At 48.3% G+C, this 14,089-nt stretch overlaps 1 protein-coding gene across 6 annotated transcripts; it reads left to right on the top strand.

Moving 5' to 3' along the window:
• MLF1 (myeloid leukemia factor 1) lies at nt 1–13,928 on the top strand. 6 transcript variants are annotated; one of them, XM_058812084.1, is made up of 8 exons: nt 1–70; nt 5,620–5,794; nt 8,642–8,686; nt 9,512–9,601; nt 9,909–10,037; nt 11,464–11,623; nt 11,870–12,002; nt 12,150–13,928. In XM_058812084.1, the coding sequence occupies exons 1-8, from the start codon at nt 24–26 to the stop codon at nt 12,250–12,252; spliced, it is 882 nt and encodes a 293-aa protein (XP_058668067.1). In that variant the 5' UTR covers nt 1–23; the 3' UTR covers nt 12,253–13,928. The 6 variants fall into 6 exon arrangements, with proteins under 6 accessions (XP_058668067.1, XP_058668068.1, XP_058668069.1 ...); XM_058812086.1 differs by lacking the exon at nt 1–70 and adding an exon at nt 4,635–4,717; XM_058812087.1 differs by lacking the exon at nt 1–70 and adding an exon at nt 4,746–4,766.
• The last annotated feature ends 161 nt before the right edge of the window (nt 13,929–14,089 follow it).

The raw sequence follows: 14,089 nt of genomic DNA, 5'->3' as shown, positions 1-14,089 counted from the left end.
CGCAGAGCGCAGCGGCCGCCGCCATGTTCGGGGGGCTCGGGAGGTGCTTCGAGGATGATCCCTTCTTCAGGTGAGGGGCGGCCGGCTGCGGGGCACGGCGGTGAGGCGGGGGGAGAGCGGGCTGAGGCGGCGGTGGGCTCCGACGGGCCGGTCCGGGGCTGGAAACGGGCGGGCGGGGTGGGTGTGTGGGACCGACTGTGGGCTGAGGCAGCTCCGGGGGTCGGGGCAGGGGGAAGGACCGGGACACATTAGAGAGATCGGTGCAGGTGTCAGGAGCTGGGCGGATTAAAGGGGTCAGTGCTGGTGGAAGGACCGGGATCGGGGTGGGTTCAAGGGTCCGGGGCAGGTATCGCGACCAGGGCGGGTTAAAGGGGTTAATGCCGCTGTCGGGGCCGTTTTACCGCCCGTGTGTCCCGGCCGGTACCGCCCGTGCCAAGCGGGGGTTAAACGTCCTCAGCGAGCTTCCATAGCGGAAAGTTGGGTTTGCCTCCCCTCTCAGCAGGGAAGGGTTTAATCCACATTTCTCACAGAGGAGATCTTCGCCTCCTTGCTGGAGATCCTGGAGTTTGTTTGCTCTTCAGGTTCCCAAGTACAGGTTGCGAGCGGTGCAGCTCATCCGGCTTTATGTGCGTGTTTAATTAATGGCTCAGCCACGGGCGGCCTCTGAACTCCTCTCAGTGCCAGCCCTGCTTAGAGCACCGGCTGTCCTTCAATTAAAACTTTGCCGACGCGCGTGTGAGAGCACTGATGGCAAATTGTCTCCTTGTGCTCGTTTCCCGAGGGCACGGTGCTGCTTTACCCCAGCAGATTGGGTTTTGTTCTTATCCCGTGTGAGGCACAGGCAGTTCGGAGAAGCCGTGGTGCCACATCCCTGGAGTTGTCCGAGGTTGGGTGGGTTTGGAGCAGCCTGGGGTGCTGGAAGGTGTCCCTGCCCATGCAGAGGGTGGGACAGGACCATCTTTGAGGTCCTTTCCAACCCAAACCATTCTGAGGTTCTGTTTCCATACCGTGAGCACAGTGGTGGCTCCTGTCTGTGAACTCAAGTCTGAGCCCGGTTTATTCCGTGTGGGAATCTTCTTTTGCCACTGGAATCTAAATATAAATAGTGAGTGATGCAGGTGCTTCTCCCCTCAGCCGGAGCTGCTGAATTACCTGCTCTGGCCCCGTTTCATGTCTTTGGTCAGAAACTGTGATTTGTAGTGCATGGAAATGGGATCAGAGCACGCTGAGGAGCCTCAATAATTATTTTAAATCTTTGAAAAAACTCTCAGGAATTTAATTAGCAGCCGAGATAAGGGGTGGGTGAGGAAGGAGCAGCAGGCCCTGTGATGTGGTTTGTTGTCTGCATCTCCTGGTTACTGGCAGCTCTGCTGGGGCTGCTTAAAGGAGAATCTCCTGCTGAGCTACAGCACATTCCAGGAGAATTCCCAAAGCTGTGCCACACACATTGGCACTCTTGGTTTCTAGGAATATTCCTGCTGTTATAACAACTCGTGAGTTCTGTGCAGGAAACTTCCCTATGCAATCCTCTGCATGAAATTAAAGTTATAATAGAAATTATGTCTTGTTTGAAATAACAGTTGCTTATTTATTAATTTATTCCTTGTTATTGTAGCCACAAGGATTGCAGGAGGTGGAGGCAGGGAGTGTGTGTGAAAGACGAGCTGGAAATTGAGACTTGATTTTCTCAGCACTGTCCTGTCAGTCTGCTTTGCATAGAGTGGAGGAAATGAGCTGATTACCTCAGATAAGATTAGCTCCAAAATAGAGTCATAATGGGCTCCAGCTGCCTCATAAGGAGAGATTTGGTGCTGGACTGGAAATAGTGCCTGGGCTGGAGCCCCTGTGCAGCAGCTGTCCCGGGGAAGCGGCAGTCACTCACTCAGTCACTCACTCAGTCACTCACTCAGTCACTCACTCACTCAGTCACTCACTCAGTCACTCACTCAGTCACTCACTCACTCAGTCACTCACTCACTCAGTCAGTCACTCAGTCAGTCACTCAGTCAGTCACTCAGTCAGTCACTCAGTCAGTCACTCAGTCAGTCAGTCACTCAGTCAGTCAGTCACTCAGTCAGTCAGTCACTCAGTCAGTCAGTCACTCAGTCAGTCAGTCACTCAGTCAGTCACTCAGTCAGTCACTCAGTCAGTCACTCAGTCAGTCACTCAGTCAGTCACTCAGTCAGTCACTCACTCAGTCACTCACTCAGTCACTCACTCAGTCACTCACTCAGTCACTCACTCAGTCACTCACTCAGTCACTCACTCAGTCACTCACTCACTCAGTCACTCACTCACTCAGTCACTCACTCACTCAGTCACTCACTCACTCAGTCACTCACTCAGTCACTCACTCACTCAGTCAGTCACTCAGTCAGTCACTCAGTCAGTCACTCAGTCAGTCACTCAGTCAGTCACTCAGTCAGTCACTCAGTCACTCACTCAGTCACTCACTCAGTCACTCACTCAGTCACTCACTCAGTCAGTCACTCAGTCAGTCACTCAGTCAGTCACTCAGTCAGTCACTCAGTCAGTCACTCAGTCAGTCACTCAGTCACTCACTCAGTCAGTCACTCAGTCACTCACTCAGTCACTCACTCAGTCACTCACTCAGTCACTCACTCAGTCAGTCACTCAGTCAGTCACTCAGTCAGTCACTCAGTCAGTCACTCAGTCAGTCACTCAGTCAGTCACTCAGTCAGTCACTCAGTCAGTCACTCACTCAGTCACTCACTCAGTCACTCACTCAGTCACTCACTCACTCAGTCACTCACTCACTCAGTCACTCACTCACTCAGTCACTCACTCACTCAGTCACTCACTCAGTCACTCACTCACTCAGTCAGTCACTCAGTCAGTCACTCAGTCAGTCACTCAGTCAGTCACTCAGTCACTCACTCAGTCACTCACTCAGTCACTCACTCAGTCAGTCACTCAGTCAGTCACTCAGTCAGTCACTCAGTCAGTCACTCAGTCAGTCACTCAGTCAGTCACTCAGTCAGTCACTCAGTCAGTCACTCAGTCAGTCACTCAGTCAGTCACTCAGTCACTCACTCAGTCACTCACTCAGTCACTCACTCAGTCACTCACTCAGTCACTCACTCACTCACTCACTCACTCACTCACTCACTCACTCACTCACTCACTCACTCACTCACTCACTCACTCACTCACTCACTCACTCACTCACCCACAGGTGCAGGGCCAGGCTGGGCTCATCCCTGACCCCCTGCCCAGGTGCAGGGGCTGTGTTTGCCCTGCCAGCTGCACACTCTGCATTTGATTCTCTTTAGTTTGTTGTGCCAGGTGTTCTCTCCGGGGGGAATCTGCAGCTGCAGCCTTACATAACTTCCTGAGTGGGGGAAAAATCTAATATTTCCATCTAATAGCTAATAAAAAGAAACACATCTAATACCAAGTACAGTTTACAAAAGTAATAAGTGGGGTTTATTGTTCTAGGAGTGATTTTTCATGCACTGAAGTAAGCATTAACGTTACACTTCATGTTTAATGTCAGGTGAGGGTCAGGTTAATACATATTAGACAAAATTCTGTTACTGCAGAGTGCTGGAGCAATAAATGTATAAATTGTTTGTCTCCGTGCAGAATTTAATTTTAAAGATAATTTAGTGTTTAACACGTGAAGGGCACAAATGTGCTGTGCAAAGCCCTGTGAGCCCCTCACTTTCTCCTCATCACTTCTATGCTATAACAAAAATCTCAGCCTTCTCATCAAAAGTATCTTCTACCCCTCAAAAAAGGTCGTATTTAAGTCAATAATTGTTAAATTAGAGTGTCCCACACCTGCTGTCATCCCATAAAATTTGTGCTTGGAGCAAGGATCTTCAGTTGCTGCAGGTCCCCTGCAGAGACTGTGCCTTGTTCAGTACATCTGTGTCTGTCAGGGTGAGCTGCTCCTCTTGCAATTCTGGCTTGAGTTTCAGTCATTGGAACCACCAGGGTTTAATTCCTTGGAAACTTTGTCTTCCACATGGATTTTCTGTTCCCTTTCCATTGGTTTTACCCTACTCATACCAAAATTGGAGTGTTTCTTTTGAAGCTTGATAGCATTAATTCTTTTTATTAATTACTCCCTAAAATTTGGAATTGAGGGCCTTTCCTCGTGTTCCTGAGCCTGCCATTCCTGAGTTTGTGTCTGATTTCCCTGTCGCTGGTACCAAGGAGCTCTCTGTGTGTGATAACCCAGCCTCTCTGGGTTTGGGATCTGCTGGAATGGTGCACATCCCGAGGTGCTGCTGGTGTGGTTCCTGCCCTTGGCTCATGCCAGAGCTTTTTCCATCTGTTCTTCATCCTGGGCCGGGTGAGCTCCTTATCAGCCAGGGCTGGAGCCAAGGCTGGGAGCAGAGCAGGGGCTGCTCCATGGCATCACTAAAACACTTTCTGGGCTGAGTTTAAGTCTGGGTGTAGCTTAAAGGGCTATTTTTGTGTTTAAAAAAATCCTATTTCAAAATTAATCCAACCTCACATTTGTCTTTTTCACTTGAAAGGGAAAAGAATAAACATAAAGTGTGACTTTGGCACAGGATCAAAGCAGCCACGTGATGTGGGAGCTGCTGTTTGTGGGGCTGGAGATAAGGGTGGGAGCAGCAAGGCTGGGCAGGGAGAGGTCAGGAGCAGCCTGGAGAACTCTGAGGTGTCCGAGGAAAGGCTCTGCTGTCCTGTGCTGTGGGGAGTGCAGGAACCGAGGGGAAGGAGGGTGAGCTGTGCTAAACCTGAATAACCACACCTGGGAATGACTGTTCATGGTAGTAAAGGGTTTTCAGTGGGGTAGCAAGGAGGAAGGGAAGCAGGGTCATTTGTGTGGGAATTGTGTCCATTTGTGTGTGGGAATTGTGTCCATTTGCAGCCTGGCCCTCAGGCAGCAGCACTGCCCATACCCTGCACTTCAGAAAAATCCCTGCTCTGCTCCTCTTTTGGCCTTAAGTAGGAATATCAGGGCTTGACCAGCTTGGAGAGTTGGGGAAGTTGAGCAAGGTTTTCCTTGCAAGCCAAGCTTTGTGAATACTGGTGGAGTTCTGCACCAGTGGAGGAGGGGAAAATAAGAGGGAAACAAAAAGCCAGTGAGAATCTTCCTAAGCACAGGAAAGGGATGTGGGAACAGGATTTGTGGAGAGGGAAGGCACAGGTGCAGCAGTGGGTGACTATAGATGGAACTGGCCTGAATTTAGAGGATAATGGTTATTTTTAAGCATTTTAAGGTATTTTAAGTGGGACAGGGAGAAGGAAATTTGGGAACTGGAAATATGGTTTATTTATATAATAATACCTGCCAGTTTATGGTTCTGGCAGGTATTAAACACGGGCTGGAGTGAAAGGTGCAAGGATGGATATTTCTGGAGAGGATGAGGAAGAGGAATAGGGACAGCCAGGAGGGCAGTGAGGGCAGCTGAGAGGAAATAGATCTCAAACACCCAACCTTAGAGATGGGAAGGGAAGAGAAAATCAGAGTTTGTTAGGAACGGGAGATTGCCCATTTGAGTCCTATTAAAGTAAAAAAAATTGGATAAAGAACCTTATGGAGTATTAAAAAGCAGAGTTTGAGCTATCCTGGAGCCGTTGTCCATGAGCTGGAATAACGCGGTGCTCTCTGGCGTGCAGGGATCCCTTTGCTGCCCACCATGAGCACATGAGGCGGGCGATGAGGAACTTCTCCGAGCCTTTTGGGCGGGATCCGCTCCTGAGCCTCCCGGAGGGAGGGGAGAGACCGGCGGGGAGGAGAGCGGGCGGCAGAGCCCAGCAGGACTCGCAGGTGGCCACCAGGGGCCCCCGCAGGGTAAGTGATGGCCTGGACTCTGCTCTGGAACGGGCATTCCTGGGGAGCAGCCCTGGCACTGCCCCCTGAACGGGCATTGCCTGGGGAACAGCCCTGGCACTGCCCCCTGAACGGGCATTCCTGGGGAACAGCCCTGGCACTGCCCCCTGAACGGGCATTGCCTGGGGAACAGCCCTGGCACTGCCCCCTGAACGGGCATTGCCTGGGGAACAGCCCTGGCACTGCCCCCTGAACGGGCATTGCTGGGGAACAGCCCTGGCACTGCCCCTGAACGGGCATTCCTGGGGAACAGCCCTGGCACTGCCCCTGGAACGGGCATTCCTGGGGAACAGCCCTGGCACTGCCCCTGAACGGGCATTCCTGGGGAACAGCCCTGGCACTGCCCCTGGAACGGGCATTCCTGGGGAACAGCCCTGGCACTGCCCCTGGAACGGGCATTCCTGGGGAACAGCCCTGGCACTGCCCCCGGAACGGGCATTGCCTGGGGAACAGCCCTGGCACTGCCCCTGGAACGGGCATTCCTGGGGAACAGCCCTGGCACTGCCCCCTGAACGGGCATTGCCTGGGGAACAGCCCTGGCACTGCCCCGGTGCCTCCTTCAGCTCTTCCATCACTCAGGAAATGGAAGGGTTCCTCTGGTGCTTCCCTCATGGCACATCCCTTATCTGTGCTGAACATCTGTCTGGGCTGACTGATCACTGAACAGACATTTAATGAACAAACTGATCACTTACCCAGTGCTTGCTTTCATAAATGCAATACATTAAATGTTTCTGTTAGAGAAAGGCACTAAAAGTGTCCCACATGTTCTCTACATGTATTTCCTTTCCATGTTAACTTAAAAAGGTGCCTGGTTGTGGCTGCCCTACCCCTGGAAGTGCTCAAGGCCAGGTTGTTTCCAGGTCCAGCCCATTCCATAAATCCATGACATATTTGTGCATTTCAGTCCCTTGTGTGCAGCTGTTTCAGTTTGATTTCCACAAGCCTGGGTTTCACCACCTCAGGGGGTGGATATTCCATCCCCTGTTTCAGCTTTGCAGTTGGGAATAGACACTTCATGCTCTGAATTTGGGCTATTGTTGATATTCTTTCAGATACAAACCCCTAAGAATTAAAGCTTGGGGAAATTGGTGTGGAATTCAGTATTTCTGTGTGTTACCAAGTGAAACTGATGGTGTGTGTTTAATTGAAGTGTTTTTTCAGCTCTGGCCATGCAGGATCACCATATGTAGCCCTTATCTAGAGCTGTATTTATAGAGGATGGACGTTGGGAGCTGGTTCCTTTCCCTGCAGGTTCTCAGCAGCTCCCTCCCTGTTCCTTTCCTGCTTCCCCCTGGATTTCCAGAGGCTGTTGAGGAAAGGCAGGTGACAGGGGCTGGAGGCCAGAGCTGGAGCTGAGCCCGTCACCTGCAGCTCCAGAGGGGCTGGCACATTCCTTCCCTGCTCAGACAGTTCCTGGCAAATAAAGAAACTGCATCTGATTAGGGCATCATCATCCTCCCTCTGCTGACCCTGAGCCCTTGGATCAGGGGTGCCCAAAGCCAGATCAGAGCTGTTCCTTTGCAGACAGACCCTGTCAGAGCTCAGGGTTGTGTCCCTGTTGTGCAGTGAGGGGCACAGGTGAGCCCCAAACCCTTTGTCTGTGCCTGCAGCACAGTGACAGCTCCAGGAGCTCTGTGGTGAAAGAATTCCAGAGCTGCCCAGCCCTTCCCAGGCCCCTCTGATGTTCCTCCTGTTCACTGAAGAGCTGTCAGATGTCACACCACACTCTGCACTGGTTGCCTTGCCTTGAGATCTCAAACTGCTGCTCCACCAAGGACTGAGACCTTTAAAATTACATTTTTGTATAGGAAAAGGTGGAGCTTTGCTGCCATGTCAAAATACACTTCATTCAAATTACTGACACTAATTAGTAGTGTTGTAATTCTGTGTTTAATTAAATTGCAGCAGGCCTACAACTGCTTTAAAAAGAACCAAATCAGTTGGGACAACTCAAGGAGTGCCACTGTAGGATTCTAATTTAAAACTGCTTTTCCTTTCTCCAGCAGGCTCAGTTTTTAGGGAAGGAGGAATGAGCTAAAGCATATTAAGAGATGCTGTTAATTGGGTTTTTGGGAGGTCTGATTATCCTGTATATAAGGCAAATGTTTAACAGCTTTTAGTGGCTCTGTTATAAAGCAGAGTTTATAAGCTTTGTATGCCTAATAACTCTTACTGGTGAGGAATTGATATATAGAGAAAAAATATATTATTATTTACAGCTGTGCCTAATCTGACAGAAACCTGAAGAGTTCCTAAAGCTATTCCAGAGCTGGAGAATTCCTTTTTTTCCATTAAAGTTCCTGCCAGGGGTTGGGTCCTTCTGGCCCCCCGAGTGTCTGCAGCCCTTGTCTGATTCTCCAGTCTGGCTTTCCTGCAAACACCCCTGTGCTTCCCAGGATCTCACTGCCCTGCCATGCAGGAGTCCTCAATATCTGTGGGATAATTTGTTGATTTGCTGATTTGAATCAGCTTTCAGTGCTGCCTGACTGGAATGGAGCATTGCAGGGTGGGGCCTGAAGTGTGGAATCAGCACCAAGGTTCTTGTGGGGTTCAGATGTTTGCCAACCTCCAAGTGCTTTTCGCACACTCTTATCAATATTTGTTAGATGTGGTGGCAGTTATCATTTTCTAATATCATCAGTGTAAATATATTATTTCCGCATACCTAGGGATTAATTAATTCATTACCAAGGCCCTCATGGGTGATTTTGATTAGATGTGAAATGTTTCATGTAATCTGCTGCATATAAAAGTCATTTCTGCTGTTCCTGATAATGATTCCAGATGTTGCTCCTTTTTTTGCAGGCCACCAGCTTCTCCCTCATGCCTTTTGCAGGTTTTGGGAGAGGGGTTAGTATCCCTGGAGTAGCTCCTGTGTAAGCTGTGTGTAACCAAAGCATGGCAGAGGCTGAGCTCTGTGCTTGCATCCTGCTTTTGGTGCTGTTTGCAGTTTGGGAATAAGAAAATCCAGGGAAATAAATCCTTCCTGGGGCACTGAGCTGTGGATATGGATGGGATAACCCCGGGGAAGCTGCAAACCTTGAGTGCTGCTGGAGCAGCCTTTGTGGGGTGGCACAAACTGCTCCCAGCAGGGCAGGGCAGCCCCTGCAGGTGGGCTTGGGGTTTTCCAGCTGTGCTTTGGGGTCTGCAATGTCCTGTTCAATATCCATCCCCTGCCCAGAGCTCTTGCCCAGAGCATTCCAATTCCTTGTACTTAAATAAGTTGAAAATTTTCTGTCCTTTAATTTTACTTCATTTTGAGCTTCAATGTTGCAAAATGAAAGCTGCATTTAAATACATAACTCTGGAAATGAATTAATTGAAATTTAAACCCTGAAGAGTCATGCAGGACTTTCAGAGCAGAAGTTGGTGAGGTTTATGAACACATTTGTGAAATAATTGGATACTTGAATATTCAATGAATATTTTTGTTAAATAAACTCATTTTGTGGCCAGTTTGACATCTGAGTAACAAATCTTCCACTTTCATCTTCCCAATATTCCCATCTTAATCCAGCTCCCTCAATTTCCTTTTGAAGAGGTGCATTTTGGCTTGTCTGTGTGTGAAGTGCATTCTGAAAAGCTGTTTGAGATAAAATGCATGTGAAAAGCAGCTCCAGGACTGGGGAGAGCTGAGACTGTGTTGACTGGAGTCTTTTTTTCCCCTTTTTCTAGTGGGATGCAGATTTTATGGATCCATTTTCTGCAATGGACAGGATGATGTCAAACATGAGGAACAACATGCTGGAAATGCACAGGAAATTCGTGAGTTCTTTAGAAAATCATTCTGGAATTTATTGCTCTGGAGAGTGCCAGTTATTGCAAATATTCCTCAGAAAATAATGCCAAGAAAAATGGGATTACTCTCAAGGAGATAGTAAGAATTAAAGGGGTTTTTGCCCAGATTATATTGTGTTTATAGTTTTTCTTTATTCTTTGAAGATAAAACTGAAGTTGAATGTGGTGCCATGAGGGTTAATTTTGTGCAGGGATATTCTCCATAATAAAATAATGAGGAATAGCTCTTAGCCACAGTGTTAAGTTCCAGCAGTGAGCCTGCCTTGCTTTGTAGGATGACCTGTCCATCCAGCCCGAGGGACACAGCTTCAGCTCTTCCTCCATGATGACCTATTCCAGAGTGGGGGATGAGCCTCCCAAGGTGTTCCAGGCCACGAGCCAGACCCGCACGGCTCCGGGAGGGGTGAGTGATGCAGGAGCTGGGCACTGCCCACCACAGCAGGGCCTGCAGCTGCTTTCCCTGCACACAGTTACTCCTGGGGTTTACAGAACCCTGCCATCACTGAGCTTGGCTTGAGTCCAGTCTGTGCCCAGTCCCCACCTGGTCACTGAGTGCCACCTCAGGGATGGGCACACCAAACCTCCCTGGGAGCCCCTTGCAGTGTTTATTCAGCCTTTCCCTGGGGAAATTCCTGCTGGTGTCCAACTGAGCCTGCCCTGGCTCAGCCTGGGGCTGTTCCCTCTCCTCCTGTCCCTGTTCCCTAAGCACAGCCTGACCCCCCTTGACTGCACAAAGAAGATTTAGGGATTGAGGAAAACACAGGGCTCTCCAACCCTGCTCTGTATTAAAGGCCTGATTTCCTCCCTGTAATTTTGTGCTTTAAGTACACCCTAAAATAAATTACAGACCCATCCAAGGCTGGGAAAGCAGAGCACAGAGCAGCAATTTTCCAGTGCCCTTCTCTTTGCTGTAATGAATCCTTTTCCTGTCCACTTGAACTCCAGTAGAGGCACTGATTTGTGCAAGCCCTGCCTTGCAAGCACCCCTTTGAGCAGACACTTACATAACCCTGGGCTGCAGCTCCCTTGCAGCTGTTGTGTCTAATCCTGCTGGGAACTGGGGGTGGGAATGTGAACCTGGCCTGGGCTGTGAAAGCCTAGACAGGATCCTAAAGGCTGTGGGCAGGATTGGCTGGGAATGTCCCAGCTCCAGCACAGCCCTTATCACAAGGCTGCTAATAATAGCCCAGCACACTGATAAGGGCCAGCCTGCCCTCCAAGCCAGCCAGCACCACAGCCCAGTAACTGCTTGTTCCTCACGCTGGGAATTTTGGCATCGGGTGTTGCTCTTGTGTTGCCAAGGAGAACGTTGGAACCTTGGCTCTGAGGCATTTTTAAACTGAGGGGTTTTCCCCAATAATTAATACCCAGTTAAAAATCTTGAGGTGTTGTTTCATCTTCCTCTCTGGTGGCTGAAGGAAAAGAGGCTTGATTTGTGTTTTGTTGGTGTGTTCACAGCCAACACGGGAAATGAGAGAATTGGAAAAGCCTGGAAAACTTGACTTTTGTAAAGGAAAGATAACAAATTATTGGGGGAGGATTTAAAGGATTTAACCCTTTGCATGGGCCTGGAGTGGCAGGACAAGTGGGAATGACTTCCCACTGCAGAGAGCAGGGTTGGATGGGATATTGGAAGGGAATTCTTCCAGGGAAGCTGTGGCTGCCCCTGCATCCCTGGCAGTGCCCAAGGCCAGGTTGGACACTGGGGACAGTGAGAGATGTCCCTGCCATGGCAGGGGTGGCACTGGGATTCTGTGAACTCCTTTTACCTCATTTTTAGTTGGAAGGACACTCAGTTCCCTCCCTTTTTTTTTTTTTTTTTTTAACAGGTTAAAGAAACAAGAAAAGCACTGAAGGATTCTGAAAGTGGCCTGGAGAAAATCTCTGTTGGTCACCACATCCACGACCGGGCTCATGTCATCAGAAGATCCAAGAACACCAAGACTGGGGATGAGGAGATGAACCAAGAATTCATCAACCTGGATGAATGTAGGTCTTTTTAGGCAGTTAATGAGCTTTACAGTGTTTCACTCTCTGATTTGGAAGTTCCAGCTTGAGATATCCTAAAAGGCACCTTTAAATCCAAATTCTCTTTTACATATCCCCAAAAGCAGTTGCAGGCCATGTGGAGAATTGTGGGCTACGAAGTTTAAAATTGCTACCCAAACCCCCTAATACTCATTAATTTTTTTCCCCTCTTTATTAACATTTCAAATGAACGTGTCTGTTTTCCAGCTGAGGCTGGCACCTTTGATGAGGAGTGGCAGAGGGAGATCATGAAGTTCAGGCCTTGCCGAAGCAGAGCAGCTGTGCAAGGTTCGAGATCCAGGAGTGCCCATTACAGCCCCAGGGAAGGTGGCTCGAGGAGGTAAAAACTGTTCCCTGCTGTCCTGCAGGGTAAGGGGGTTCCAGCAGCAGCAGGAAGATCCAGTTCTGGAGCCATGTGCCAAGGGAACTGCAGGTGTTATTCCTCCTGTTCTCGTGGAGGTTGTGACCGTTGTTGTTGTTTTTGCAGAGAGAAGCCCCTGGGAGCTCCGGGATCCAGGGTGCCCAGGGATTCCTTGGAGGCTCTCAGTGTGAAAGGAACTCCTGCCCCCCTGAAGGGCTCCAGGAATTAACTGTCCCCATTCCCTGGGGACAGAGGTTCCCTGGAGCAGATGAATGGTGCTCAGTGCTCGCATCCATAAAAATACACCTGGATTTGTGACCAATCTCTGCTCTGTGTTGTGCCTTTGCTCCTCCTGCTTCTCAGTGTCCTCAGACCTCAGTGAATTCCAGCCCAGCAACTTTCTGCCTAAAAGCACTTTATGGAACATCTCTAAGCCTGGTGAAACCAGCTTGGATTTGCAGAGCTCTTCTGCTCCACCTGCACCAATCTCAGGCTTTACTAAGCCTGGTACTGCAGCTCCTCCTTCCCACTCTGAGTTGCACAGAAAGCAAATTTCCTTTATTTTAGGTTGCTGAAATAATTACTGATTTTCTAGGTTAATTATTAGAATTTGAATACACTGCAAAGCACTACTTTAAAATCATGTGATAAATTGTTACAGAACCCCCACACTCACTGTGGTGTAACATAAAATGAGAGGAAATACTGAAATATGACAATACTTTACATGTATCAGAGTTTTTATGTTAATAAGCTGTGCTTGCACCTCATTTCCTGTGCCTGATCTGTCAACTTTGTATTCCTGATGCTTTGTTTCTGTGGAGTTAGCCCATCATTTTCCATTTTGAGGATTGTCTGTAGTATTTCATTACTTTAATTATACTGTAGTAATATCAGTGTCCTGAGGTCAGCTGCAACTAGGAATTACTCATGGGAAAAATACATGGGAGAAATGAGCTTAACTGGAATGATTTCACCATTTCTTGTGTTGTGAAGAGCCCTGGATACAGGAACCCCTCTCCTTTCTGTGTTCTTTGTGTTTTACTGAGGGTTTTACTGAGGGTAGAATGACCCTAAATCTACATTTGATAGTTTAGGAGAGCCAGCAGTGCCTGAGAGCAGGAAAATCCTGGGATTCCAGGTGTTCAGTCCCTGTACTGTTCTACCATGCAGAATTATCCCTGTGGTGTAGCAGAAAGAATTCCTGTTAATTAAATAATATAAATTAATAACACTAAAGCTTTATATAAATTCAAGGCTCCATTATAATGTAGCCTTTAAAAGTACTGTTTGTATGATAAAATAGAGTTTAGTAAGTTAAGAGTAATATTTGTTTGGCCAAAAAGCCTCTAAATCATATTTTATCTTCCTGCTTAAGGTTATTTAATTTTAATTAATTAATGTTTATTAATGTGCAAACCCAATAAGCAGCACTTCTGTTGAGCTCTGAGAAGGGAAGGACAATTATTTGCTTGTGGTCTCTTCCTGAATTAGAGAAGTATCAGTGGCAATAAGTTGATGTGATCAATGTTAATGGCAATAATTGAACCCTTTAATGAGCAGTGGGGATTGGGGGGGGGGGGGTTGGACATCCCTTAAAGTCAGGGACTCGTTTTCCATCCACTGGAGACAACGTGGATTCTGCAATTAATTTATGAGATAATCTCAGTAATTAACAGCAACAGTCTTAGAGAGCTGCTGCTGTTAAATTGAAAATTCACCTGATAACTCAGATTTTTGTGTGAAATAAAACAAAATTCTGGGTTTGAAGTGACAGTGGGAAGAGGTGAATGTTCCCTCCAGATCCCTTTGCTACACCAAGACTGTTCTCCAATGTAAGGCACAAGTTGTGCTCTGTAAAATCATCTGAAAATGCAACTCTTTAATAAAGTTATTTATTATTTATGAGGTTTGTTGGTTTTTCTGCACTGCAGAGGGATTTGTGCATTACTTAGTTTGGGCTGCTTTGAAACGGTTCAGTGAAGGAAAGCTGGGCTCTCGGCAGTGTCCCTGCCCATGGAGGGATGGAATGGGATGGGATTTAGCAGAACCAGTCCCGGATTCTC

The sequence above is a fragment of the Ammospiza caudacuta genome, chromosome 11, assembly GCF_027887145.1.
Source record: "Ammospiza caudacuta isolate bAmmCau1 chromosome 11, bAmmCau1.pri, whole genome shotgun sequence".
Taxonomy (NCBI): Eukaryota; Metazoa; Chordata; class Aves; order Passeriformes; family Passerellidae; genus Ammospiza; species Ammospiza caudacuta.
Note: the sequence above shows the minus strand (reverse complement) of the source record. Positions and strands in the feature narration are given on the sequence as shown.

Bases quoted from the DNA above. Each gene is read 5' to 3' on its own strand.
- MLF1 (XM_058812084.1), top strand. From the start codon at position 24: ATGTTCGGGGGGCTCGGGAGGTGCTTCGAGGATGATCCCTTCTTCAG. The intron at 8,687-9,511 runs GTTAGTATCCCT...CCCTTTTTCTAG, and splicing joins TTGCAGGTTTTGGGAGAGGG to TGGGATGCAGATTTTATGGA. The intron at 10,038-11,463 runs GTGAGTGATGCA...TTTTTTTAACAG, and splicing joins CCCGCACGGCTCCGGGAGGG to GTTAAAGAAACAAGAAAAGC.